Below are 25,529 nucleotides of genomic sequence, written 5' to 3'. Positions count from 1 at the left end.
TTTATTGTCTCAATGTTCCAGCTGTGTATTTGCTTCATTTATATACTTCATTTAGTCCAACAAGGCTTTTACCGCTTTGGAGATCCTCACTCTGTGTCTGATAAGAAACCAGGCATCTGGCAGGGGCTGGGGTTCAGCTCTCAGTGACTGGGCTCTGCTCTGAGTTCAAAGAACTTCCTCCTTTCTCTTTTCAGTCCGGAGTCAGACACGCCTCTGTTGCCCAGCAGTGGCACGGAGAGCCGGCTTAAATTACCTGGCGGCCCTCGTGGCCCCCCATGCACTTGATTTACCAGCTGCATCCTGTTCACGCCTCTCTTTTCCTGGCCCTTTGGGAATACGACGTATGCTGCCTGGCCTCTTTAGTCACGTAGACGTTATTATAAAAATAGAACTGCCATACAGTCGTGCCCAGCGTTAGGTTTCGGGGGTCCTTAAGTCTGCATATATGCAGAGTCAGGTCTAATGATGGTTGAACCAAGTGAGAGAAGGTGGTTATGAAGAGGGTCGAACGATGGCCATCCGTCCCAAGGCTGTCTTACTGCCTGTGGGCCAGAGGTCAAGGTCCCTTGCCTGGCATTCAAGGCCCTGCAGTCTGGTGCCGGGTGGGCTTTCTAATTACCATCTCGCTGTGTGTACCTCATCATCAGACCTCTGTGGTGGCCAGGCCGGCTTACTTAGTGTCCCTGTTTTACATAGTGTCTCATTTAGTAGATGAGCTATGCCGTGCTCACGTCCAGCTCCTTCGCTGTGCACACCCTTTCCGCCCTTCGAGGTTCAGCTGGTATCCCGTCTCTTGTACAGCTTTCCCTGAGCACTTCATCCACAGCAAGCGTTTCCCCTGTGAGCGCTGTGGGACTTGCCCTTCCTATGCAGTAAGGTCACTGACCTGCTGGCACAGGACCTCGGGGGCATGCAAGCAGGTGCCCAGCGAGCTGTCGTCAGCCGTAGGGCCCTCTGTAGTTCTAGATGATGCCTCATCGCTGAGACGGTGCTTCTCCTAGCGTGTGGACACCATCGTCATGAAGGGTTAGGGAGCCGACTGGAATTTCATGTTTAACTCTCCCTTCCCCTCGCCCCCTGGTGATTCGCGAGATTTCTTTGAGGATCACTAACCTGGGGAGATGAGATGTGCTCTTTGGGGGTTAAACGCTGGGAGAATGGTCCTGGGGTACCATGTCTGTTGCCTCAGTTACTTAGTTTTAGACATCGAGCTCCTTATTAAATGCACGTATCGATTCACTTGGCAAAAAGTATAAAAACAGTGTTAAATTTTGCAGCTGACAGTTTGAGCTGGCGGCCTGACTTACAGGGTCACGGAAGTCCTTTATCTTAACATGTCACCCAGGCAGATCACTGTAGATTCTCTCAGGAAATGATACGTGGGTTAGCACTGAGGGGAGTTACAGAAGGTCTCAAATGTGTAGAGCGGGACCTGGGGCGGGGGAGGGGGGGGGCTGGTGGCGGGGAGTAGTGGACAAACACAAAGATAGGTTTCAGTGGGGTCGTATCAACAGAGAAATGTTTCCATGTAGATTTTCACACCTCACAACAAGGTCTTGGGGGAATTATTTACTTGGAAGAAAAGTCCAGAAAACACACCTGATGGGAGCATCTCCTTCAGTTGCACGCAGCGTCCCCTTGCCGTGCTCTGGCCCTTTTCTGCCTCCGCCCTGGAGCCCTGCGAGAGTAGACCGCGGCAGAAGGCTGCCTGGCACGCATCTGTCCCCTCCCAGCGGTGCATCCCTGGTCACGTTCTTTGATCTCTGTGCCCGCACAGAGTTACCCGCCTACCAGGTGGGGCTCTCGTGAAGCTGCGGTGCTGTGGCAGGAATGCTCAGCGTGGTCCGGGTCCCATAAGGGACGGCTGTCTTCTCAGACTACATGCTTGGTCTGCACACTTTCAAGAGAATAATGACTGCATGGGTTTATCGATTGAGGATCAATGGGCTGTTTTTACATTTTTAGTGACAGTGAGAAGGCATAAGATTTTTATGGGCATCAGAGGATTTTTTTTTTTTTTTAAATCCTACATTTATTTGGACAAGAGGAAGACCTCTAGGATTTGGAGGAGAGGTGCTCTGGAAATGCCATTTATGAAAACGTACAGGCCCTGTGATGTCTAGTGCAGGGAAATCTAAGGGACCGTGGCTGTGGTCTGAAAATACCGCAAGGGCAGCCTGCGAAGATGGCTGCGATCAGAACCAGATCCACATACATACACAGTGGAGGTACATTTCCAGCGTGGGAGTTTGCCTCGTTAGGGACAGAGCGTGCCGATTAAGGGTGTTGCCACAGTGAACAGTTGGCGCCGTGTGACTCCAGCATCCCCCCAATTCCGAGATTCCAAACAGAATTCCTAAACGGGGGCGACCGGGTGGCTCCGTCGGTTAAGCGTAGAGCTTCGGCTCAGGTCATGATCTTGCGGTCTAGGAGTTCGAGCCCCGCCTCGGGCTCTGTGCTGACAGCTGAGGGCCTGGAACCTGCTTTGGATTCCGTGTCTCCCTCTCTCTCAGCCCCTCCCCCACTCATGTTGTCTCTTTCTCTGAAAAAGAAACAAACAAACAAAAGAACTCTTCCTAAACGTAACCCGCATAAGCCCTTGCTGCATGGCTTTAGGGTGCCCGTGGCCCAGGCAGAAACCACTTCTGCAGTCTCTCCTGTTGCCTGGGATCCTCCTGGAGCGTCCAACCCCGCAGCTTCTGGGCCAGGCAACCTGGCAGTTGCCCCTAAGGACTGGTTCCCACGGGGTGGTGCCATCTACAGCCTTCAAACTAGTGACGGTCAAAAATGGTAGGTGAAAACCGTCTTGTCTTTGTGAAACAAGATCACCGTATGTGCACTCTGCTGTCTTTCAGGCTATTCTCATGGATCACAACTGCCCCATTAAGACAAAGATGTACACCCAGAATAACATCCAGTCGTATCCGATAGGTGAGGATGAAGAATCCGAAAGTGACTGAGATCCTCAAAAGTCGTCAAAGTATTTATTTGTACAAAACAGTGTTACCAGTGAAATGACTTCTCCAGAACTTAGTCGCACCATCGCCCCTGGCGAAAGCCAAACAACCAAAGGTTATTCATTCTTCTCCGTGGTTGTGATCAATTGCCAACAGCCTTATAAAGAAAAAGCAGCTTTTCTAGGGGTTTGTATAAATAGTGTTGAAAACTTTATTTTATGTATTTGATTTTATTCAATATTATACAATATATTTTGACGAAATATAGTGTAAATCTATAAATATTTGAATCCAAATCAAATATAATTTTTAAAAAACTTACATTCATAAACACTTGGGCAAAAGAATCATATATTTTTTCTGAATATTGGTAATGGGTGTTTAAAATTAAAGCACACATTATCTCCGAGACACTTCCAACACTGAGAAACCAGAAGGAAGTCTGAAAAACAGAATCAAATAAGACAGCATATTACGTAGTGACGCTGCGTGTGGTTAACTTGTAATTACTATCAACATATTTATGAGTTAAAAGCTAGTTATCTCAAATGCAGAGGACAGGAACTTGAGTCCGTCATTTTATGGACTTACCCATAAATCGTAGCTGGCGTTAGTTTTCTGTGTAACCATCTACCTGGAAACAGATGGTTTCAAATTACATGTTTACAAGTCACGTGGCTGGCAGCAGGCACTAGAGCCAGAAGGAGAAAACTAGAAAATAGTTCAAAAGCGGAGAAAAGCACCCAAAGTATAGTTGTAGAACTAGCTTTCCCTTTAAGATATATACTGGATTGTCTTACTGGATGAAAGAAAAGTGAGGGTAGAGATCCCTTATACCGACAAGATTAAGCAGGATAGCTATATTAACGTCTCGTTCAAGTTTTAGACATTTAAGAGGCTAATCGCTGCTATGATGTGAAAAAATCAGACCATGTACCTTTGACCTGCTAAGAGGCCATCCAAGTGTTTTCTAGGTATCTGTTAAATTTTCAACTGTAACTATTATTTTTTAGACTTCTGATAGTTGTTCAAATCGACAAATTTTAAAGGAAGATGGAGGAAAGAAATCTTGAATCACATTAGGGAAAACAGGTTAAAAAAAAAAAAAAAAAGTGGTCAGGACACATCCCCTTTCAAAGACAGAAAAACCCCAAACATCTAGAAAGGCGTATGTATTCTCGTATCTAGTGTTGTGCGACGTGGTTTTTCTAAGCATGACAACATTGATGTGCCTTTTCAACAGCAAATACTGTGTTAATAGTATCGTCAGTTGACATCAGGTTTTGTAGATGTGATTGGAGTGCGCAGATAGTGTAGAATGTCGCAAATACTTGTGAACTCTGTAGCTCTGTAACCAGAAATTACCTAATGTCTGTTCTTTGTTAAGCTAATACTGTGTTTCTGTTAACTTGGACAAGGAGCCAAGAACTTGAGAACGAGGACTCCTCAACCTCAACCTTGTAATTCTCTAGAAGTAGCTAATCCGGTTTCCATTTGCTTTAGGAAGCTTTTCTGTGGGGTTTTGAATGATTTGAAATCTGGTTTTCAAGGGCAGAGATGGAAGCAAATGAACTTCACATACTTGCCTTGGGCAACTTAAAACAAATCTGTGACTCTGTAAAGATGGATGGGGAAGCGCTCTCCTACGGCTAACCTAAAACCGCAGGATTGTTTTCTCCCACAGGGGAGACCCCCTTGGGGAACGTGCTACCGGTTGATTCTCTTAGAGGGTTTGTGGCTCTCCCTGACCACAATGCTTTATTCCAATTTTATTCTTGCCTCTAAGGCTTCAGTCTCTTCAAGAATGACTGGCAGAGGCATGCCCACTGTTGATCTCCAGAGAGAAGACAAAAGATACGGGAGTTTTTCAAAACCGTTTTAGCAGCAAAGGTATCCATTATATCTGAGGGGGTAAAATTGCAAGGTCTTTTATAGGACTGATATCCTGGGGTTAGCAAGACTATGAAGTGACGCTTTTTTTTTCTTCTTTTAATGTGTGTATCGGAACAAAGAACATACAGCTCCCTGAACGTTTTATTTTTTTGAGCAGAGGTGGGTTATGTTTGTACCTGGCAAACAGATACAAAACCACTAATGAGGTAGCAAAGAATACTCAGTTCTTTCGACTGCTAAGTGTATGTGCCTGTTTTAGCTCGTTTCCTTAATAAATCTTCTGAACGCTACTGTGCCTGTGTGTGTTTCTTTATAAACCAGACATTATCGCTGGAATAAAATACATTTTAAGGTATTGTCTTGACTGTGAATACCTAATTAAGAACTATTCTTCTCTGCTTACAGGCATCAGGTAAAATTCACTCCAGGTTAGTCTGAAACCCTACTTTTTGGCTCTGGAAACAAAATTTGCTTTCAACTGAAATCTGTAACCAGTCACATAATATCATTGTGGAAAAGCCCAGTAAGTTATCCCTGCATTTCTAAGGTTAGATTGTTTTCCTGACTGCTGTGAACAAGTACATCTGATGAAAGTAAATATATCACGCAGCTCTTTTGCATAGTGATAATTCACAGCATAATTCTGATTCCCAAATAATGCTAACACGTTGTTCAGCTTGTCTAACCTAATCCTCTATCTAAACATCAGAAATGCAGAAAACAGTCTAATTCCTAATAGGGTTAAGAAAAAAAACAAAACAAAACAAAAAAAAAACACCACCGGAATTTAATGCTTTTAGGCTGATTTCAAACTAGCAATTTTGTTCAAGAGAGGACTTTGTGAAGACCTTGTTTGCGTGGCCGAATTCTACCCGGCGATGATTCCAGAGATGTAGCCAATCCCCTCGTTCAGAGGTTAGCAAATGAAGATATTCTTGTTTTCTGTGGTAGTTCTTTTTATTATTTTTTAGCTATTGATAACATAGCATGGCAGCAAGATTACATCAGGAATGTAATAGAATACAATTATTTCAGAAGCCTTACCCCTCACTACCCCTAGGCTGCTTGTAGTGACCCCCCTCCCCTGCACTCAAGTACAGCCGTGATGCCACTACCTCAGTAGATATAAAAATATTGCACTACATTAAAGGTAGATTTTACAAATATAATCAGCAGCATTACTGAGCTTTTCGTAATCGTGGTTCTACAGAGTTAAATACTTTTGAAACAGGAGATTTTTAGGAAACCAAGATTTTGCGTTATTCCTGCAGCTCTTTTCAAACGCACCAGCTTCAGCAGCATGCCTGGCTGTCACTAAAGCTTCTGTGGTGTCATCCGTCCATCAACACCAGCCACTTACAGACACTGACCTTCCAGGTTATCACCGGTAAGTTATTTCTTTATAAAAGTTGGTTATTACGTTGGGCACACTGTTTCAAGCATATGTTACAGAACCATTTTTAGCTTTCAGAGAAGTTGGTGTATAAAGACTTCTACAGCAGCGTTCATTTAAAATGCAAGCATGCTTAACTAAACAAAACGGGATACACAGACTTTTGTTCTATAAACTTGGCCAATAAACGTATTTCCTAATATTTCACTTCATAAAAAACAGCAAGAATGAGAACTGGCCATTGATTCTAAAAGTGGAATAACTTTTCTACCCTCAAACATGTTTCTGTGCTCCGTAAGAGTCGTACTCTTTTTGAATAGCTTTATACTGTTCGGAGCACTTTTGCCGTTCTGTTCTCCTCACGATGATCCTGTGAGGTAAAGTATCGTCTGTTCCTACTTCGGAGCGGGGGAGACTGGCACAGAACACTCTTGTGCTTAGTTCACTCGTGGCCAGTGGAAGAGTTTGAACTTAAACTTTCATCTGGAGTCCTAGGCTGGAGACCTGGACCAGAACCCTTACTGATTTACTATGCCATCGAAACTGTCCCATCTGGATTCAAAATTATCATGTCAGTTTCTACTATGGATCAATTATCAGAGTAGTTCCCTACGGAAGGAAAATGGACCTATAAAAGGCCAGAACTTCTATGGTATAACCAATAGTGGCCACGCGTTAGTGGGGTCTACACGACGGACCGAGTATCCAAATAGATCCTTGTCATCAGAGAACTGACCCCAAGTCCTATGTACTGTACTGTTAATTTTTGTTTTCATTTTTTAAACGAATGAAGATAGCACTGCAGAAGCACCCCGAGGAATCACTACTCCTTTAACCTGCAGCAGGTCAGAGAAGCGATAAATCAATCTTGTGTGATTCCTCTCCTTCACAACATCCTCCCGCACGAAAAGGTTTCTAAAACAAAACAGCCAAAGTCCGTTATCAACACGGTCATTTTAAGAACAGGCCTCTGAAACTTCATCCTTGACATGCTTTATTTCCCATGGGAGAACTAAAGATGGAAAAAAAAAAATCATAAATGTTCAGAACTTCCATTTAAAAGATTAGACTTCAAAATCCTACCAGTTACTGTTTTTTAGTGATCTTGTCTAAAAAATTCTTGCCCAACTGCATTCTTTATTCCCTATTACGTTTTGTTTTGCAATGCAACCTCTTCAAATTAATAACTATATTCTCACTAAAACTGCACAAAAACTAGAAAAAAATTCACAGAATAGAAAGCAAGCAATATATGTAATTTTTTTTCTTTTTTTAATACTAAATCAGTGTAACTGACTAAAGCCACAGCATCGGCTTTTGTTACATTTGGCAAAAACAACCCCCCCCCCCCCCCCCCACCAAGCCCCAAAACAACAAAAATCTCGAGCAAGTGGAGATGATAAACTTCCTAACACAAAGATTCAAAACCTGTTCCCTCAGTGATTGCCGTTGTCAATCTGGGCAGCAAACTCGTTAGAACCGTGATGGAAATGAAAACAGTTCAAGAATTTGGACAGTATCCTACATAACACTAATTCAGAAACTAAGATGAAGAAAAATAACACGAGACATCACACATACATAAACATGAAAAGTTAGCTTACATAATTACATAATTAGAAAAAGTTAAAAATAAATTAGTAAAAATAAATTCCCAGTATAAACCCAAAAAAGCATAGCTATAAATGCAATCCGAAACAACCATTTTAGTGAGCTGGTCATGTTTTCGCTGGAAAACCACCTTTTTCACTCTTGTTCCTACGCAAGCAAATGACTGTGGAGCAGCGGGCCGAAGTGCTTTGTAAGAGGGTTTGAAACGTGGTTTATCTGTGGTACTTTAGATGCGACTTTTCCCCAATCGCTTGAGAGTATTTAAGCAGGCTGTCTGTTAAACAGACTCGGATGGGCCAAACAAGCCCTCTGATAGGCTGCTGAATGGCTGGGAGTCGATCAGCTGGGTTATTTCATTGTCAAGATCTTCTTCTGTATCATCTGTGTACTTGCTTATTTTTTTGGAGGGCTGGTCTAAAGACAGACTTTCTAAAGATTCCAGATCTTCAATGCCGGCTCTGTAGTGGATCATGAGAAGTGTCAGGGCTTGCAGTCTTTCACCTGATTTCGCCAGAGCGGCAGAAAGAAGTGATTTTTTCCTTGTATCGGTTGTTTCCTTTTCTTCTCTAACAAGGGAATTATTGTGTTCCAGCTCCTGGTCAATTTCATTCTGCAGTTTATCCAGCATGAACTCAAGTTTCTGGATCCTCTCCTCCGTAGGCAAACCCCTGTACAGATCGCGGCCGATTTCTTTAACTGCAATGAAAACGCTGTCGTCCAGACCACCCTCCTTTCTCACCAACTTGATTCCTGTGTTGTTTCCCCGTTTAGAAGGACTGTTCGGACCACACACCTCTGTGTCGCTGCCTTCGTTGTCTGAGGTGTTGGGTGTGTGTTTTGGTGAAGGCTCCACCAGCTCAGTTCCCGGTTCGGAAAGGCGAGTTTTAGAGACCTGGCGCAGATTTAGCAAACGGGAGCTCGTGTTGATAATATGTCTTGTCAAACCTGTCGTTTTGTTGACTGACTTGCTAGCTTCAGCATCGACACGAGGAGGCAGGCCTAAGAAGCCTTCCTGTCCTTCCAGCCTGAGGTTTTTCAGGGTCCGGTCTATCCGCCTATCAGCTGCTCCGCAGAGAGGAGTCTCGGCTAGACACTTTTCCTGACATTTTTTATGGCAGACGTAAGCACAGAACATACACTGGGAGGCAGCTTTAGTCCACACTTTTTTCTTACAGTAATCACACCAAGTTGGGTTCTGGAACTGAGTATCCTGGAAACTGTGTTTGTTTTCTGTCAAGCCCATCTGTCCAACGAGATGCTCCTCTTTGGGTAGGGCGGGAACCTCTTCGATCAAATGGAGGTCTTTCTCTTTCTCTAAGGTAGGGACTACAGGGTGGTCTGGCTCGCCTTCTTTCAAGTATTTGAAGTGAATAGTAACGTCGCCAAAGCAAAACTTGTCATTGAATCCCTTCTGCACACTCAGACTGCGCAGGGCGGTTCTCGTGACCATCGCCTTAGGTGAGGGGGCTTCCAGTCGGAACTTTGAAAAGTATTCCATGTTTGATGTCGCCAGGCATCCTAGAGCCACGTCTTCGAGTTTCAAGCTAACGTGCCCCAGACAGATAAGACCCCCTAACTTGAAGGGATCCCTGCACCACAGGGCAACGTTCAAGTACCTGTGGCAGGCTTCTATGTCAAAGAGACAGGTCGCTCTGCTTCTGGTCCATTTTCCTAGCTTATTTCGGTAAGGGATTTCTGACGATTCCCATGTCCGGGGGTCATCTGCACTGTCCTTGGGAGGGCAGGAACTTTCTGACGGAAAATCTCTCACCACGTCCTGCTTTGCTAAAAACTGCTTCGATGCAGCCGCGTCTTCCGTGTGATCTGTAGTTTTTGCTTGCTTCTCAGCAGGTTTATCTGCAGGAGGCGGCGGCAGCACCTTTTCTGGCTTTTCAGCGGGCACATCTGGTTCTGTCTGACTCGGGGCGTCGGCAGAAGGCAAAGGGACTTTCACCTGTGGTCGCGGTGGGACGGGTGGTTTGAAAGTGGATCCTTGGGTGGGTTTTGACACTTGCGTCGGGTCTGTTACCTCAGGAGCTTTTAGGGCTGAGGGTTTATTTCCTTCTTTGCATGGAGGTTTTGGTGGGGGTGGGTGACTTCCTACAGCTAGTTTACGGTTTAAAACCGGTGATATCGTTCCAAGGGGTTTAACAGAAAGTGTTGTTGGAGTACGTTTGGGACTGTGACTTAATGACGGTGCCTCATCTTTGAGCTCAGTTTGTGCTCGGACATCACCTGCCAGGTCTTCAAATTCAGAGTCCAAATCTCTGTTCTCAGCATCCGCTGCCAAGGCAGGTGTCTCCTCCTCATAGTTCGGTGGGCATGAGGCCGACAGGAAGTGTTCCTCCAGCTGTCCGAAATGATCCTGCAGGGCCGCGCCCTGGCCGCTCTGGCCGACGGGCCTTTCGTAATACACCAGGACCCGGTCGCCGGCCTGCTTGATCAGCTTCAACACTTGCAAGGTAGAGGTGATTTTCACACCTGTTGAAAGATTTTAAAAGGGAAAATATGTAAATCACTGCAAGGAAAATCACCTAACTCTGCTGAAGCGAACTGCCATCAGTTCAGGATTCTGGAAAAGCAATACGTAATTGTGCCGCACGATCAAATTCTGAGACCAACGCTTGAAGTAAATTTAGCAAAAATACTTTATCATGAACAGCGGGCCCTTTCACATATTTTTATTAACCCTACCCATCAAGCTAAGCTTTTTGTCAGGACCAGAAAGAACAGGGAAGGCACAAATTGCTTTAAAGTTAAACAAGCTGGTTACTATCTGCATCAATAGTATCAGCTTAAATTTTCCTTTTATTGGGTTCTAATCGGTGCCGCATTAACAGTTTGGAATTCAAAAGGTACAGAAAGACTTAGAGTGAAAAATCTCCCTTTTGCCTCGATTTTGCAACCATACTGTCCCATCCCTGAGACCATCAAAGCTAGTAGCTTCTCTAGTCTTCTCATCTAGGTCATCTTTAAGGCTCTCTGTTTCCCGCCCTCTTCCCACCCTGCCCCAAACAGTACTTACCCAAGCTACCCCTTTCTGTAGGACTTAGAACAGGGGAGAAGGGGTCCTTGCTTTCCAAAGGTCTTAGGGCCACCCTAAATACATCAGAGTAACATCACCCCATCTAACAACCTGACCACAGAGTTCCTCAACCTAGATCCTCTCCTACATCAGCTGCCCAGGCAAGACCATGCTTTAGACCTGGTTATCGCTTGGAATTTTCCACACAGCCATCTTTCACTTGCAGTTAATCCCTACCCACAATCTCCTCTTTCCCACCTCTTACAATCCTGTCTGCTAACTGAATGTTTTGAGGTGATTTCCAGGCCCAGTCATTTCTCCTTTGCTCTCCTGATTCAGCTGGTCTCCTGACACCAGGAGACCAGCTTTTCTCCCCGGTACTAGTCTCAAGAGTTCACTGAGGTTCACATCAAGATTTCGGATTCTTTGGCCCTGCCCCTTTCCTCTTCTGTCACCTGGTGTTCTGAGCCAGCTTGCCAGCTCCATATCCCTAGCACCAGCCAGCCCCCCAGAGCCCCCCGCCAAGATCTTTTATTTGGTAGGTGGCCTGTCCTTATTTCCTGAAGAGATCAACAAGCAGCCACGTTTTCTCGCTCCCATTTTTACTAAGAACCCATCTGTGAGGACGGATCAGACTTGCACTCTGGACCCTGCTCCCCATCTCCTTCAGAACTTTGCTCCAGCAGCTATCCCGGCTCGTAGTTTTCTTTTCCTTTTCCTTTAAAACTTTTTTTGGGGCGCCTGGGTGGCTCAGGTCATGATCTCACGGCTCGTGGGTTCGAGCCCCGCGTCGGGCTCTGTGCTGACAGCTCTGAGCCCGGAGCCTGCTTCGGGTTCTGTGTCTCCCTCCCTCTCTGCTCCTCCCCCAACTCGTGTTCCGTCTCTCCCTCAAAAATAAACGTTAAAAAAATAAAACCTTTTTCTTGGTTTTCCCAATTCAGTTCTGACCATCTCTGCTTTCTTTTTCTCCACCTGTATCCGCTCCTTGTACGCAAACGTCCTCATGGTTTCGTCTGACACAGTTCCCTTCCTTCTCGCTGTCTTCCTGGATCACATTCACCTCAGTGGTTTCTCGGGTTGCTCTCCCCTCTTCTTCACTCTAGTCCTACATCCCTCACTACTTCTGGAGATCAGCCCCTGGATGTTGATCGACATGACAACTGAAGCATAGTTAAAAGCCCTCTATGACCTTCTCATTCTCCTGTCTTATGGGAATCAACCTGCCACCCTCCCCATTAACCCAATTTGCACCCCACAGACCTTCCCTGTCTTAATCACCAAACACAGTGCTCCCCAGTTTTCCTAAAGCTTTGGCTCAAAAATCTTTAGCATATGAACTCATCCACTGAGACCCAAAGCTTTCTAATGTGGCTCTTCATGATTCATCCAGGCTGCTCTTTCCCTCTAACCACACTAAGTTCCAGCCAAATTGTAGTCGGAAATGAAATACAGTTCCACCTGGTGAACTGCAGCAGGGAAAACTTCAATCTAAACTTGTTCTTTGTGACTTAACACCTGCCCTCATCTCTGCCCCAACCACCGGGACCTTTGTGGAGACAACCACTGTTCCTCCAGGACTAATTGGCCAAATCTGGATTCCTTTTCTTTTGCTATGTTTCAAATATACACAAAAGCAGAGAAAAAAGAAAAACAGAGAAACAAGAAAAATGAACTCCATCATCATACTTCAAATATAATAAGCATTTTGCCAATCTTATTTCAGCTACGCCAATCCCATTACTAAATATTTAAAAAAATTATATACCCATATAAGCAAAGTATCACTATAAACCATAAATGTGTATTATACCTGTCCCTTACCTCAGTAAATATTTTGTTTTTACAAATGTTAGCTATAAAGGCTGGCCTCTATTTTTCACTCTGTATACATTTATATTGCTTGGATTTATTTATTTTTGATAATATTTACTACGTATGTAACTGAAAACCTTTCATAAAAGGACATAGAGGAAAAAAATATATATCCTGTAGGTAAAACCAGAACAAGTATGTGTGGATATAAAAAAATTCTACTGAATTATAGTTTTTAGCTGAGGGAGAATAAGCTGCTATGTTTCTGTTAAACAACTATTTAACAGAGGAGGCCTGTTTTATGGCTTTGCTATCCTAAGTGCCGATGACCCAGCAGTGGCATCTGGGGACTTGTTAGAAATGCAGAATCCTGGGGCCCCCTCCAGGTCCACTGAAGCAGAATCCGTATTTTAAAACCATGTCTGGGTGACTGGAATACACAAGAAGGTTGAGAAGTGCTGTTTATGACATGATCAGAGGATCTCCATGTGAAAACACTGACTTAGTTGGGCTTCTAGGTGTGCAACTAAATGATTTTCATTATTTTACTGTCATGATGGATTTGAATCAAAGGCAGAGTTGTGTTGACATGTAACTAAGAAAAACTTGCTTTAGGAACTGATCTACCTTGTTTATTATCTTAGCTGTCAGAGAAAGATACCACATTGTCTTTAGAAGCTCAGCTGTGACCAACCACGTGTTTAAGAAATCTCTTGACAAGCCTAGAATGGGGCGGCGGTAGGGGAGAGGTACTACAAAGGTCGGAAAAGGTTTGGACTTTTTCCCCGTTGGTCTGTACAGTGAATCCTACTACTTATTCATAAATGTGTATTATATATGTATTATATAAATAGCCAAATAATCTGCCTATCAACAGAGTTTATGCAGTGACCAGTCCAACTGACAGGAAGGCATGCAGGTGACACATTCTTCCCCCAGCAATAGTGATTTAGGCTGTACTCTAATGCAGCACATTAACAAATGGCTGGCCATGGCTGGCCCATCAGGGACAAAATAGAGCCATCAATATGGGGCCATAGGATAGTTCAAGTGTGCCCTCTTGGACAAGGAATATTAGTCTCTCTCCTGTTCATTATCTAGTCCTAATGATGAGGGTTATAGTGCTAATACTGTCAGTCTTAGCCCTACAGTAGTTAAGGTGGAAATGATACAGAAGTAATTGTTGACCTGCCCTTTCTTTCATATTCAATAAACGTTAGAGGAGTAGAAGGTGGGAAAGAAAGGAAAATTAGAGAAGTTTACAGATGAGTGGTCTAAAGATGAAGTCTTTTAAAGATTTATACACTAGGACTAAAATGTATAATTAGGACTAAAATGTCGTATGTGCTCCCTTCAGATTTTTATGAAGAAAGTCCTTCTCTTTCCAATATAAAAGTAACAGGCTCATAGAATGAAGGTAGGGAAACCTCCCACATTTGCTAATTTCTCTATGAATGTAAAGTGTGTTGCATATCAGCACAGTTACCTCCAATAGCAATGAGTCGGTCTCCCCGTTGAAGGTCTGCGAGTGCAGCAGGTGAGTTTGGGGCCACAGTCTCAATTATGACATGCCCAGCATACCCGTCAGTTGACTGGACAAGACGAAGTGTAAGTCCGACACTCTGTAAATTCCCCTTTATTAATTCAACCTTTGATAAAGAGAAAAAAATGAAAACAGTCAATGAGCTCATGGAAGGGGAGTGAGAAAACATTAACCCACGCCTAACGATACCATCCAGAACTGCTACCTATGTTGTACTTAATCTTAATAAAAAATTGAGATCCCGTTGTGAATGTAACTCTAAATCTTGTGTTTTTAAAAATTTTTTTAAAGTAGGCTCCATACCCAGTGTGGGGCTCGAACTGATGACCCTGAGATCAAGAGTCATATGCTCCACCAACTGAGCCAGCCAGGCGCCTCTAAATCTTGTTGTGAAACATAATGGGAAATATCTTCCATGTCATTAGATGTTTTTGTGATGTATTGTTAAATTATCTTTGGGAGGGCAAAAGAAAAGAGTTTACATTTGTTTTATTAAGAGGTATCTTATTAATGAGATATCCTTTTCTAACTCATCAAGGTCATTTTGTTTTCTAAACAAAGGTCACCCAATTTCTCAGCGTGTCCCAGATTCACATTATCTGTGAACTAAAAAGACAGCACCACATGTTATCTATCCTCATTCAAATTACTGATTAAAAAAAAAAAATTGAACGCCGCATCCTTTCAAGATGACAAGAATTCAATCTGTGTTTATTAAATTACAAATCAGTCTAATTGTATTGTCATTTAGCCTGTGTTTCTCAGTTCTGGTCTTCAAGATATCTCATGAGGGTCTTTGCCAAAGAACCTGCTGATATCCAAATATAACACGGTCTGTATTGCTTTAATAAATAAATTCCACTTAAAAGCTAGAAATTTAATTCTCCTACCTAACGGTGTTGGCCAATAAGAGAGACCTTACTGGAACTGTTTGGGTTTTTTGGTTTGTTTGTTTATTTTTGAGAGAGTGAGTGCAAGCAGAGGAGGGGCAGAGACAGAGGAGGATAGAGGATCCGGGGCAGGCTCTGTGCTAACAGTGGACAGCCCTCTGCACGGCTTGAACTCCTGAAACTCATGAACCGCGAGATCCTGACCTGAGCCGAAGCTGGACGCTTAACCAAGTGAGCCACCCAGGCGTCCCTGGAAATTGTTTTTTAATATGGATGTTAACAGATTTTGCAGAGTTGCTTTTAGATTAAGGAGAATCTTAATCACATTATCCTCAAGAACTGGGAAATGAAGTCAAGTTTTTGATTATCTAAAGGTTTACAAAAAACAACCCTTCCAAAAAACATATGTATTAGAATCTCCAAAAAACATTTGTCCAACCAATTTTTGCCTTATGATATAGTAAATAATTACCTTATAATGTTAATAGTGTTTTTTCACTTAAGCCCTTAAGAATGCATTCTTTCAAATCCACAAACATAAATATATTCTTAATATACAGAGTGCCAAAACTAAAACTTATAATGTAATTTTTTTTTCTAATATCAGAAAGTTAACAGTACCAAATGGGCAAGAAACTAAATTGTATGAGTCTGAGAACTGTAAATTTTAAAAACTATCACTTGGAATGGTTTGGTTTTTTTTTTTGTGTGATTTACTCTTTGTTCTTAACATGGAACTTAAGGTTGATTTAAACAGCCAGGAATCAACCAATATAATTTAACATATTAAGAAAACAAAGGAGAAAACCATATAAATAATTCAACAGGATTATTTATAAATAATAAAACAAACAAACAAAACCAAAAAAAAAAAAAAACCCCAACATCCACTCATGATAAAAGTCTTGAACTAGAAAAGCAAGGGAACTCTTAAACCTGATTGTGGGCACCTACAAAAAAATCTGCAAGTAACGTAATACTGAAGGTTTTCTACCTAAGATCAGGAACAAAGAAGGATTTCTGCTCGTATTATACCAGAGGATACAGGCAAGGTGGTAACATAAGGAAAGGCATAAAGATTGGAAAGAAGAAAGAAATGGTCTTTATTTGCAGATAACATGATCTTATACATGAGTAATCCCAAGAAATCTACAAAACAACTATTAGAACTAATAAGTGAAATTAGGTCACAGACTACAATGTCAATATAGAAAAGACAAATGAGTGTCTATTAGTAACAAACAATTAGAAAATTAAAAAAATAGGCCAAATTTGTTTACAATAGCATAAAAAATATTTAGGGTTAAATTTAATGAAAGGTGTGCAGGACTTGTATACTAAAAACTATAAAACATTGCAAAGGAAAATGAAAGAAGACCAAAATAAATGGAGAAAGATACCACATTCACAAACTGGAAAACTCATTAGTGTTAAGATGCCAATTCTTCCCAAATTTATCTACAGATTCAAATGGAAATCTCTACAGGCCTTTGGAAAGGCAAAGTCAAAGAGAGGTAAAGGACCTAAATTAACCAAACCCATCCTTAAATAGAACAAGGATGTAGGTTGTACACTCTCTGATTTCAAGGCTTACTACATACAGCACACATGACATAGATAAATCTCAAAGATGTGGAGTGAAAGGAGTCAAACCCCAAAAAACCATATGCTCTTATGATTCAATTTGTATGAAATTCTAGGGAAGGCAAAAGTATAGTGACAGAAAGCAGGTTAGTACTTGTCAAGGACTGGGGACTGGAGACTGCAGACTGAAGGCCTACAGTAGCACAAATAAAATTTTCAAGGTAATGGGGATATTCTACATCTTGATTAGGGTGGAGGTTATATGACTGCATACAATGACCAAAATTCACCAACTGTATACCTGGTGAATTTACTGCATTTAAAGTACACCTTAATAAAGCTGTTAAAAATAAAGCAGAAACGAATAAAACCAATATACCATTTTTGTCTTAAGATACTTATATGTCTTTTTAAATATATTATTAGATTACTGATAATTCATTCGGATAGCCCTTAGTTTTCCAATTTACTTAATTTAATAAGAACAACTTGGGATGAATATAGATGGTCCTAAAGTCAATCAGGAAGGAGAGCAACATTTAGATAGTTTTTCCATTTAACTTACGTCAATCAAATGAATACTGACTCTTAAGTACAGATAGCTGGAAATACTACATTCTAGATACAAGATTAAACCAGACATAAATGTAAGAAGCAAGAACAAAATGTGTCTGGAAAAATAAAACACTTAAAAATGTAACTCGGGGCGCCTGGGTGGCTCAGTTGGTTAAGCGTCCAACTTCGGCTCAGGTCATGATGAGTTCAAGCCCTGAGTCAGGTTCTGTGCTGACAGCTCAGAGCCTGGAGCCTGCTTCAGATTCTGTGTCTCCCTCTCTCTCTCTGCCCCTTCCCCACTCATGGTCTCTCTCTCTCTCTCTCTCTCTCTCTCTCAAAAATAAACATTAAAAAAAAAAAAGTAACCCAAATTTTAGTTTTATGTACTGTTATATCAAAAAAGAATATGAATAAACTTTTAATTTTTATCAAATACATGCATATGGTTAAAAAAATCAAATACACAAAATAACTTCTACCAAAATGCAACAGTCCTCTCTTTCCAAGCCCCTCACTCCCACACCACAGCAACCACCTTCCAACTCTTTTAGTTGTTTAGGGATTACTTTTTGTTCTCTAGATAATACATCATTATTTCCTAATGTATCAAATTTTAGACAATCTGCTGACTTCTTCCTGTAACAGACGATGCAGCCCCATATTCCTTTCCCCAAATTATAGTAGTGTTATATCATTTTTAGTTCTATGTAACCTCTTTATAATTTTAATCAATATACTTCTATTTATTTCATCTTTCTGACATTAAGACTTCTATCTTTCTCCTCACCTCTCCTCTTTACACCTTCTACCTTCTAAAACTCTACCATCAACATTGAATAGCTATTATATTAATTTTCAAACTATAATTAAGCTATCAAGTTTGATTGTAAAAGCTAAAAATTAGTGGTATTTACAATTATTATCACAATATAAATATTGTTTATTGTAATGCTGAGAATTATCCCATTTTCTGTCTTGTATAGACTTTTTACCTGGGTTTTTTTTTCTTTCAACAACACCGCTTTCACTTTAAATGTAGAATTTATGTTAAGTATGGCTTCTATGATTCGCTCTTAGATTCATCTATCCGTTTGTTTACAAATTATTTAATGCTCAGTTGAAGGGAAGTTTTTCTTTTTTTAAGATTTTTTAATGTTTATTTATTTTGAGAGGGGGGGGAGGGAGAGGGAGAGAGAGAGAGAGGGAGGGAGGGAGGGAGAGGGAGAGAGAAGTCTGACAGTGGTTTAATTCCTGGTTCCGAGTTGTCTCGAAGGCAGAGCTGCTCTCCTGCTAAAATCTAAGCAGGGCTTAACCCACAAAACCATGAACAGTGGCCCTCACACCTGCCTGTGGCACCCATGCAACACCACGGTATCCCCAGACCGAGCACCTCTTTTTTGCTTCAGCTAGTTGTAGTAGGCATCGGTTCCAAACCAGTTCTAGCTTACCAGGCACTGTGTTAGAGACAATCATAGACAATATCTCATTAAACTCAAAGTGCTGTATCTGTTAACCTGGAAAGCTACAAATACATCATAAAAGTAGGAAATAGTGTTTTCTCTGTGGCTTAGCCTGTGTCAATAGGCCTGAATTTTGTTAAAACCAAAAAAGTAGATTTCATCTGGAGTAGAGATATTATTTCTCATATTTTTTGAATTATATACAAAAATAAATGTATCAACTGTCAAGAACTGCCGATGCATACTAACCAAAGAGCAATTACATGAGCTGAATCACAAGTCAATACACACGAGATTGCAGACAGCCTGCATTTAACTTTACCAATAATGTCAAGACACAGGTTAAAAAATGCTAGCTGTGTGTGCATCTATCTTGTGGAGAGCCATTTAGTAAAAACACCAAGATAGCCTTGAAGAGCTCTCATACTCTGACATCCTTCTAGCCTTCCTTGGACCCAACTGGGATGCTGTATTTTCACCTGAGGGGATAACAACATATTGATTTTTTAATCCCTTCCTAACATGCACATAATTTCATACAATAGCTAAGAAAAAGATATATTTTAATAACATATCAATATAGCTCGTTTACAAACTGTTCTCTCCTACACAAGCTTTCAACATTGAGCAAAAAACCCAAACAAAACAAAACAAAACCCCAAAAACAGAAGCACAAGAAAGAGGATCTCTAAGTGAAAGACCCTAATTTACTGTGACCAGGTATATTTTTGGGTATTCTTTCAGCAAATAAATTTCCGAAAAAGACATCGTAGGAACTATTTCCCAGCTTTTTTAGTAGAGTAGCAAGCGGGGCAGGGGTGGGAGAAATGACACAACAATGTGCACACATATGGACACAATGGCAGTACGTAATGAAACTTCTGTCAGCAGGCTTTTAAATGCAAATGACCATTCTCAGTCTTCCTGGTCCATAATGTAACCAATACCTTTCCTATCAGAATTCTTCTCATATTACAATTTTAAAAGATGCTAATGGTCTTCACATTGGTGTATTCTGTAACTCCTCTTTGCAAGATGAAACGCAAGTAACATTTCCAGGAAAATCGATGTTGACCTAAAAAAACCCCCACATTTAACAAAACCTATAGCAAAGCTACTGAGAAAGAAAGGTAATGGGAAGAAACGTACCAACTGATTCACGTACTCATTCAAATGCTTAGGCACCTGGCCTAGACGTACAGCCCTGAACAACACAGATGAGCTTCCCTGGCCTCAAGGAGACAGAATAGGTAGGTATGAACAAATAATTACCATAATACATGTGTGATTTAACAGGAAGCACTTAACTAACATTCAGAGAGCAAGGAAGGCACTCCTAGAAAATTTAAGTTGACACTTGCAGGATTAGTAGTTTATCAGGCCGGGTCAGGACTGGAGGCAATGAATGTATGTAACAAGGAGAGCGGCGGGTCTGAAGGGAGGAGGTGCAAGCCAGCAAGCATATTTGAAGAAACGAAAGTTTACTATTCCAATTCTTTGACAAGTTCAGTCTATGTAAAGAGGGAAGGAATCTTGGTTCATTCAACTGAAAGACCTTTCAAAAGAAAGAGGCATAATATCAATTCGACCACCAATTTTATGCCCAAGATACTCAAAGTCAACAAACGGAAACTATGGTTTAAGGAGTATTTGGATGAACTACTTAATACTATAATGTGACTGCAGTCTTGAATATGAATAATATTTAATCCACACTGATCCACTCAAACCCCTTTAAAAAACACCCAGTTTCACGAATACCAGCCCAAAGAGGAAGGTTTTTTCCTGTTAAAAAAAAAAAAAAAAAAAAAAAAAAATCTACAAAGTCAAATGTTTAAAAATGTTTCAAATTGCTTCAACGTTTATTTGCTGTAAAACAGACCATTCACAAAAAAAGTTTCATAAAGATCATATATTTGTAAACCATTCAGTAAGTGCTCTGCCTTTTTACAGGTCACTGATGTAGATGATCCAAATTTCCGAAGCTCAAGTACTCTGAACCTAAAACCCAAGGCCACAAAATGGCCGACAGAGTCTGAAGGAGTCTGAAAATGGAATTCTCCCAAGGATACGTTTCATTTACCGAACCAAAACGTGAATGCGGAGAAAGATGCACTTCGCAAGTTGCTAAACGAAGACTGAGGCTCTAAAAATGAAATCACACGGTTCTCGCTTTTCTCAGAGAAATCTGCCGTGGAGGTGAGCGACTGGCGCCATGACGGGTGGCTGTGAAAGAGGATGCCCACGTATGACGGACAACGTGGTGAGAAGGACAGAAACAGGTCTGAGGCGGGCGACACAAGTGTTAGCCGCGAGTCTCCAGGCCGGCTCAGCCTGGCGGTGCTGCTCGCCCGGCTGCAGGGCCACGACCTGGACTACTTCCTCCCCACCTATCCCGGCAGGCTGAAACTCACTGCCCGAGTCTCCCTTCCTTCCCCTTCCCGTGCAGTGGGTAAGGTCCACCGAGGACCCAGGACCACAGGGTCTAACAAAGAAGGGCCACTCGACTCAATACGGCTCTGTTCAGGCGGCCAGAGCAGAAGCGGCCCGCTTCGGGCGGCGATGGTCTGAAACAACAGAAGAGCTTCCTGCAGGAGCCTTCTTTTTTGAGAGGCATGGCGATGGGAGACAGCTAGGGGACAAAGGGCATCTGACTCTACAAGAGGAAGCCTTTGAAGAAGAAGCCGTCTACACGGTGCGGTTCCCATCATGAAACGCTCTTTGGAAGGGCATTTTCTCCTCACTGCCGCACTCCACTGCTGCTGCGTTGATCTGCAGTGGTTTTGCTGCCCACGGTTTTTAAAAATGGAAAACATACACTCTTTCGACTGTGAGTTTCCGCAGACTGGCCCAGGGCCTCCACAGCACAGCTTACGTGGGATACTCCACATTTCTGTCAACACCCCTACCCTGTCTTCCTCTGTCTACACCTTTTCTGCACCAGGCCAGCTCTCTGGCTTCCCCCGCTTCCTCACAGGTTACGGAGATTTGACCTGCTTTCTCCCGCCACCGCGTACGGTTTGGCCCGGCTTCCTCATTCCTATTACCCCAGAAAGTGCACGATTCTTCTTGAAGGGCCCTCGTGTACCCTCTTGGGTACACATCCCAAGCAGGGACAGAATTAGAATAACAAGTACAGAGATGCTAAAAACAATTAGCTTATACACTGAAGTTTTTGAAATTACATGCCTGAAAGTAGAATTATTTGTTTACGCCAACTGAATACCCTGGATATTCCGGGATTATTTAAATTTTAAAAAATTGTCGTCAGAAACGCTTCTACTAATGCAGCAATAATTTCTGTCAGAAAGCCACTGGAGTTTACAAAATTTAAAGTCACCGTGTTTGAGACTATACTACAGATGCTTTGGTCAGAGTAGCCCCAGCTCTCCATGCTAAGATTCTCAGAGGGTGACTAAAAATCCCCATTTTTGACGGGCCATTGTATAGATTACTTTTACGTGGCTTGCTCTGGGGGCTTGGCAATTGAATTCTGCGTTTCAGGGACCCAGACGGTTAGGATTATTGAAGATTTATCCCTAAACTCTGAATTACAATCGAAAGGTCAAGATTTTTAAAACCAGAACAACTTCTATATTAAGTCACTGAGCTGTTTGCGAGGGCAACTTCTGTACAACATGCTCAGCACAGAATGTGGCAGAGGTGTGACAGTCTGGTGGGTTCCCTGAACACCAGAGGTCAGGTTGGTTCGCTCACGGTTACAGGGCACCAATGACACGGCTGGGGACCAACAGCTCACCCATCTGTCTCAACCGGAAGCAGCAACAACGCTATTGAAGATCGAGGGCCGGATTTTATATTTTCACCATCCATCACTTTAAAACACCGCCGACATAGCTGACGATCCTATCACATGGAGAAGCATCTGCTCACGTCACAGGCATTCTCCCTCCTCCTCCGCCTCTCTTCCTTTCCCTTCTCTTCCCTCAACACACAAACACACCTGAGCGTAAAGTAACACAAGTAACATCTGGCTCAATTCTGAAGTGACTGAGTTAGAGCTGGAGTACTATTACTCAATTTCTATTTATTAAGCACATTTCCGTAAGTTAGAATTCTGAGAAGTTAATAAAACAACTTCCAGATTCTAGAATGAAAATGGAAACATGGGGAAAAGAGGAGACAATACTGACTCTCTGAAGGGTCATTCTGTATCACTCCAACGTACTTTTTTTTTAATTTATTTTTTTTTAATGTTTATTTTTGAATGAGAGAGAGACAGAACATGAGTGGGGGTGGGGCAGAGAGAGGGAGACACAGAATCTGAAACAGGCTCCAGGCTCTGAGCTGTCAACACAGAGCCCGATGCGGAGCTCGAACCCACGACCGCGAGATCGTGACCTGAGCCGAAGTCGGCCGCTTAACCGACTGATGCACCCAGGTGCCCCAACCCAACCTACTTTTAAGGACAGGCAGTTTTGACAACACAGAAGATGCAAACTGAAATATTCCAGGGGACCCTCAACTACTGGATAACTGTGTGTGATGCTTCCAAAGACCCAACTAAATTCTCGGTCACCTTCTTTTCGGGTCCGCCACCATCTAACAGAAACGAGGAGATACCATATTTACCAGCTGTCTTTTCTGAAACTGTCTTGTCTGAGCAAAGAGGATTCACAATTTGTACATAATCGTACTGTCTTTTTCACAGGAGGTGTAAGAAGGAGACAGAAATATGGCAAATACCTTGCTTTTTATCTCTTGGCATTAAAATTACAATCCTCCCTCACAGAACTTTACCAAGACCTGTTGTTAAAGTCTAACTACTTCATAAATGTTTAAATTAGAACAGTTTTTAAACTCATCAGCCAGGTAAATGAACAAGAATCTGTCAGGTAAAGAGAAGTACTGGTGCAGAAGTAAGTTTTCATGCTCCCTGCCCCAGATGATGACAACGATTATTTTTTTAAAAAGTTCTTAAAGGGGCATATTTGAATAGTACGGCAAATAAATCCTAAATTCTCTCGCTTGGCTTTTGACATGTAAACAGTCGATCAGTAGAATGCCTCAACTCTCAGTAACCAGCCCGTAATGGTAGTCAACAAAACAAAACAAAACAAAACAAAACAGCATTGGAGTCAGCGCCTCCCCAGCGCTGGGACAGAGGCGAAATTCTTCGTCGAAGAAAAGCTGCAGTGTCTGGATGGCTTGTATTCAGCACTGGGTTTGAACTCGGGCTCTAACGTCCACTAGTTCTGTGAGCTCAGACAACTGATTTAGCCTCGGTGGGTCTCAAGGGCATAAAGGGGATACCAGTATCTACCACACCGGCTGTGGTCAAAATTAAATGAAACTACAGGAATAAAGGACTAGCACAATCCAGGCACTTCCATGATCTGTCCTCAGGTGGAAGAGGAAGACTCTTTTCTGGAGCAAAACTGCAAGTGAGGCCCCTCAATCTTCAAAACAGAAAGCCAGCTTGGCCACCTCTCCGATAACCTGGTCTCTAAAGCAACGAGATGATAAATCGGGACGGCATCCTTTGGTCATCTCATCTAAAAGACAACAAAGATCTAGAAATACGCTGAAAAAGTAAAGTCCATCATACAAATCCAACTGACCAAAGAGATCTAAGGAACAAAAATTAAAAATGATCTTCTGCCTACGTTCAAAGGCTGTTAGGAAAGTAATAACATCCAAATGACTACCTTGCAAAACACTTAGGTTTCTTTTCTCTTTTAAATCTGACTGAAGTCTCCATTAACGAATGTTTTGATTCAAAACTAATTTAAATTTTATACAACCACTCCAGCAAAATAAAAACCTCTGAAAAGTCTGAGGTTATTATGGAAGCAACAGAATGGAACACTGTTGCCCTTTTAACTTTCTTTGCCAAATAGCTCTGATTCTGAATCACCAAGTCAAACCTCAGCTTCATAGGCTATCACTGTACTTCTGCAAGGGGGGTGGGGGTGGGGGGTGGAATTTACATCTTACTAAGGGAGTATTAGAGTCTCAGAGACATTTTTTTTTTTTACCCTTTTATCTTGAAATTTCAAACTTATGGTCAAGATGCAAAAATAGGACAAAGGGTTTCCATTTTATCCTGAATCCAGACTTCCCAACTGTTAACATTTTGCCACATTTGGTTCTCCCTCTCTCTGCATATTTTTTTTGAACCATCTGAAAGTAAGTTGCACACATAGTGCCTCCTTTACTCCCTAAATGTGTGTATTTCCTAATAAGCACATTTTATTAAAACCACAGCATGATTACCAAAGTCAGAAAATTAACATTGATAAAATACTATTATCTAATCTAAGGACTTTATTCTAGCTGGAATGCAATTTTTGAAATATGTGCCACTAGCCTTTTATTTTTGCAGTCTCTGACCAAAGAATTATTTAGATTAGGGTTCAGCAAACTGCAACCTGTGGACTGTTTTTTTTTTTTAAATATATGAAATTTATTGTCAAATTGGTTTCCATACAACACCCGGTGCTCATCCCAAAAGGTGCCCTCCTCAATACCCATCACCCACCCTGCCCTCCCTCCCACCCTGCCCTCCCTCCCACCCCCCATCAACCCTCAGTTTGTTCTCAGTTTTTAAGAGTCTCTTATGCTTTGGCTCTCTTCCACTCTAACCTCTTTTTTTTTTTTTTTCCTTCCCCTCCCCCATGGGTTTCTGTTAAGTTTCTCAGGATCCACATAAGAGTGAAAACATATGGTATCTGTCTTTCTCTGTATGGCTTATTTCACTTAGCATCACACTCTCCAGTTCTGTGGACTGTTTTTAAAGAGGTTTTACTGGAGGGGTGCTGGGTGGCTCAGTTGGCTAAGGGTCT

At 42.0% G+C, this 25,529-nt stretch overlaps 2 protein-coding genes across 2 annotated transcripts in view; one reads left to right on the top strand and one right to left on the bottom strand.

The window, feature by feature from the left end:
• Positions 1-5,140, top strand: part of SLC18A2 (solute carrier family 18 member A2) — a 39,080-nt gene extending 33,940 nt beyond the window's left edge. The window contains exon 16 of the mRNA XM_078434867.2: positions 2,856-5,140. Coding sequence (XP_078290993.2) covers positions 2,856-2,960 — 105 coding nt within the window. The 3' untranslated portion in view covers positions 2,961-5,140. The remainder of the gene's footprint in view (positions 1-2,855) is intronic.
• A 1,889-nt stretch (positions 5,141-7,029) lies between these two features.
• Positions 7,030-25,529, bottom strand: part of PDZD8 (PDZ domain containing 8) — a 71,499-nt gene continuing 52,999 nt past the window's right edge. Inside the window, exons 4-5 of the mRNA XM_060641379.3 lie at positions 14,178-14,340; positions 7,030-10,335 (exon numbers count right to left, since the gene is read on the bottom strand). Of these exons, the coding sequence (XP_060497362.3) occupies positions 8,132-10,335; positions 14,178-14,340 (2,367 nt within the window). The 3' untranslated portion in view covers positions 7,030-8,131. The remainder of the gene's footprint in view (positions 10,336-14,177; positions 14,341-25,529) is intronic.

This window comes from Panthera onca, chromosome D2 (genome assembly GCF_046562875.1).
Source record: "Panthera onca isolate mPanOnc1 chromosome D2, mPanOnc1 haplotype 2, whole genome shotgun sequence".
NCBI lineage: Eukaryota > Metazoa > Chordata > Mammalia > Carnivora > Felidae > Panthera > Panthera onca.
Note: the sequence above shows the minus strand (reverse complement) of the source record. Positions and strands in the feature narration are given on the sequence as shown.